This window comes from Limulus polyphemus, unplaced genomic scaffold, assembly GCF_000517525.1.
Source record: "Limulus polyphemus unplaced genomic scaffold, Limulus_polyphemus-2.1.2 Scaffold25, whole genome shotgun sequence".
Taxonomy (NCBI): Eukaryota; Metazoa; Arthropoda; class Merostomata; order Xiphosura; family Limulidae; genus Limulus; species Limulus polyphemus.
The window spans coordinates 767,411-771,748 of record NW_013665635.1 but is presented as its reverse complement, the minus strand read 5'-3'; the positions used below and the strand labels follow the sequence as shown (position 1 = coordinate 771,748).

At 34.2% G+C, this 4,338-nt stretch overlaps 1 protein-coding gene across 1 annotated transcript in view; it reads left to right on the top strand.

Annotated features, from left to right (window-relative positions):
• LOC106458993 (5'-nucleotidase-like) overlaps positions 1-4,338 on the top strand; it is a 75,611-nt gene that overhangs the window by 52,537 nt on the left and 18,736 nt on the right. Inside the window, exon 4 of the mRNA XM_022385730.1 lies at positions 4,103-4,167. Coding sequence (XP_022241438.1) covers positions 4,103-4,167 — 65 coding nt within the window. The remainder of the gene's footprint in view (positions 1-4,102; positions 4,168-4,338) is intronic.

Here is a 4,338-nt window from a genome sequence, read left to right as displayed (position 1 = left end):
CTATGCTCTGCCCACCACGGGTATCGAAAACCGGTTTCTAGCGTTGTAAGTTCGTAGACATACCGCTGTGCCACTGGGGGGGGGCGCGTTTGTTTTATAGCAAAGTCACACTGGGTTATATTATGTGTCCACCACAGGGAATCGAACCCCAGATTTTAGCATTACAAGTCCGTAGACTTACGGCTGTCTCGCTAGGGGACGCGGCCAAAAGAAGCCACTAACATTGTATTCCTGTTTAAAACATCATAAGTCTCTTTTTCTTGATCGCTGAAAATTTTACACAACTTTAGAGCGTTGGTTTTTATGTACTGTGCAGTTCCTTTAATTAATGGGATATACAAAAAGGAATTCTATAAATTAGGAAACACTTGTACTTATCTTGAACTTATGTCACATCATGAACGAGAATGCAATATAATCTGTCATTTAACAATGATTAGATAAAATAAAGTTTTCATTAACAGTAATAAACTATGCATCTGGACGTAGAGATGGTAGAACACTTTTACGAAAACATAACCTGTGTCAGAAAAGAACGCTGCTTCTGGTATATAATCTGAATGGAAAGTCATACAAACAAACTAGTTTTACAAATAAATGTATTTCCGCACAGTCCCAAAAATGTTCTGTTTCAAGAAGTAAAGAAAACCAAAATTAAGAGTAACAAAAATTTTTATTTCTTGCTTTTGAAGTTCATGTGTCATGCTGTGTTGTAGCCTACAGAGTGCATAATTCTTCTCGTGATTCATGGCATGCACACGTTTTACAGAAGCCACCTCAGTACAAATTGTGGCGTCATTTTAGTGTCTACTGACTGACAGACAGACAACACACTACTGTATAATGGTGCGAGTAGTTAAAACAGGTGACCCCTCTAGGCGGACTTCGGCCACCTTTCTGGGAAATTATTCTTACTTGACTTCTTCATCTGTGGAAAAGTTGATCGATAACAGCGACCTCTAGCTTACATAAAAAAAAACAAGTTAGGTATGTCGATAAAGTCTATCAACAATAGCTCCAGTTAGGTTAAAGCTTCAAGCCATCACAAACTTTTCTACGTAAGTGACCCTTGAAAGATCCGACTATTTAAAATACCATTAGAACTCTTGCTAATTTGCTTAAGGGATTAGAATCCAAATACAGTGTTTCCATTCAAAGTCTGTTACCAGCCCATTCTAGAAAGAACGTAGAAGATATTTCATAAGCTGAGGTACCCGTCGGGTTATGATCTTAAACAAATGTGAGGGATGGATGCTATGATACGTAACGCAAAAGTCATAACTTTCACATAATATATTTATAACATAACCTATTATTATAGTATTCATTATTATTTCACCAAAAGTTTCGTATAAGCTTTAAGAACTCACTATGTGTATACTTGAAACATAGTATACACTGTGCGATGGTCAGGGTGACTTTGTACAAAGAGGTAGCAGCCAAAATAGTGGCGATAGGGGTGATTTCTGTTACCGGCACAGATAGCCCATTGTGTAGCTTTGTGCTTAATTCTGAACAAACAAACAAGTACATAACCATAAACATTCTTAATACAAACATACATCAACATAGTGCAACACGTAACTTGTGGTGATAATCATTATTTTTAAGTATATAACCAAAAAACAATCTTAATACAAACATACATCAACACGTAACTTGTGGTGATAATCATTATTGTTTAAGTATATAACCCTAAACATTCTTAATACAAACATACATCAACGTAGTGAAACACGTAACTTGTAGTGATAATCATTATTGTTTAAGTATATAACCAAAAAACAATCTTAATACAAACATACATCAACATAGTGCAACACGTAACTTGTGGTGATAATCATTATTGTTTAAGTACATAACCATAAACATGCTTGATACAAACATACATCAACGTAGTGAAACACGTAACTTGTGGTGATAATCATTATTGTTTAAGTACATAACCGTAAACATTCTTAATACAAACATACATTATTGACAAAGTTCATAGAAGGAAATCGTATTTTTAAGGGGGGTTGAACTCCCTAATTATTTTTCTTTCTATAGGTTTCTACACAATTTATAAATTACTTTAACTATAAAGTCATTTCACCCATCCACCACCCAGTGTTCCTTAAATTAGTTTACACCTCATAAATGAACAACAAACTCACTACCCAGCGTTCGTGATATTAATTTACGCCTCATAAATAAACAGCAAACACATTAAAATATACCATCCACTGTTCGTGAAATTAGTTTACACCTCAAATACGTTAAAACAGACATCGCCCAGTGTTCGTAATATTACAACAAACAACAAAATCTCTTCACCCAGTATTTTAATTATCTACACTTTATAAATAAACGGGAAATACGTTAAAACAGACATCGCCCAGTGTTCGTAATATTACAACAAACAACAAAATCTCTTCACCCAGTTTCCTAATTATCTAAGCTTTATAAATAAACAGGAAATACGTTAAAACAGACACCGCCCAGTGTCAGCCATACTAATTTACACCTAATAAATAAACAGGAAATACGTTACAACAGACACAGTCCGATATCCACCATCCTAAACTACACCTAATAAATAAACAGGAAATACGTTAAAACAGACACCGCCCAGTGTCAGCCATACTAATCTACACCTAATAAATAAACAGGAAATACGTTACAACAAACACAGCCCAATATCCACCATCCTAATCTACACCTAGTAAATAAACAGGAAATACGTTAAAACGGACACCATTTAGTGTAAGTGTTGGTGGCAGTTCACACCAATTCTGGCATGGGCTTTGGCAGGTGATTAGGGTCCCGGATTGTTATCTTAAGCGTGCATGGTTCGCGTCCCTTTACCACGACATCGCTCTTCACAATTGGAGTGCGATATAAAAGTGACGGTCAAACCCATTATTCGATTAGAATAGCTAAGTGTCCGTAATACAATTCTATACCTGATGATTAATTATGAATACTATAAAAAAAAATGGCTATTAAATATGTAAAAATATTTTTTTACATTCTGAAGTTGCTAGTAATGTTTACAGTTTGGACTGATTTTGAGTAAATTATGCAATATACATTAATTGATTAGAAGCCTTTACATTTATTCTAATTATTCGTAACTAGCTCTAAGTTTGAACTGCTTAATGTGTAACATTTTAAGTCGATCTGATTTCTAAGTCGATTTAATATTTTGTCTTCGTTAGAATAACTAACAAGTAACCATGCCAATACTGTTGTTGTTGTTTTTCATTTTCTTACTATCTACTAAACATAGGATAACTTTACTCTGCAACCTGTCTAAGCCTCGCCACTTAATCTCGAATATGTACTAAGAGATGGCAGCACGTGTCTAAGACGCTGGGAACAAACTTTCTTATATAAATCATTATAGGTTTGTACTCTCTAGATCTACCTACCTATAATGTCAATGCCATGACTACCATCTAAGACGCAGCTATTGCTTTGAATAAATTATCTTTTGTGCATTCTTTCTTTATTTTTAAGAATTAATACTATTATTATTAGCATGCATTTTTCCCCATTTATCCACTAACAACTTAATGATTTAATTATTTGTTCACATTACTGCAATGAACAGATAAATATTATAATTCTCTTAACATTGCATTATACTAGAGGGTTGAAACCTTCTCCATGTCAAAACCCTAAAGCAAAAGCAGGTCATAACATTTATCTGATTATTATATGGCGCCCTCTTACACAAAATTCGTATTTCATTAGAATAAGCCACCCCAGCGGCACAGCGGTATGTCTAAGGACTTACAACGCTAAAATTCGGGTTTCGATACCCGTAGTGGGCAGAGCACAGATAGTCCATTGTGTATATTTGTGCTTAATTACAAACAAACTAACAAACCGTTAGAATAATATATACACTGAAGAAAAATTTTATTGTTATTTTCGTAATAAAAATGCTCAATTTAATCCCTCTATGTTCTGAATAAGGTATTAATGAACCGTTATTCCCTTTTTGTTTGTTTTATTCTTCAGGAGATCTGGTGTTTACAGATGAAGTGGAATGCTTATAAATGGAAGTCTACAGCTTGTAAAACAGAGTAATTAATTAGTTTGTTTTATTCTTTAGGAGATCTGGTGTTTACAGATGAAGTGGAATGTTTACAAATGGGAGTCTACAGCTTGAAAAACAGAGTAATTAATTAGTTTGTTGTATTCTTTAGGAGATCTGGTGTTTACAGATGAAGTGGAATGTTTACGAATGGAAGTCTACAGCTTATAAAACAGAGTAATTAATTAGTTTGTTGTATTCTTTAGGAGATCTGGTGTTTACAGATGAAGTGGAATGTTTACGAATGGAAGTCT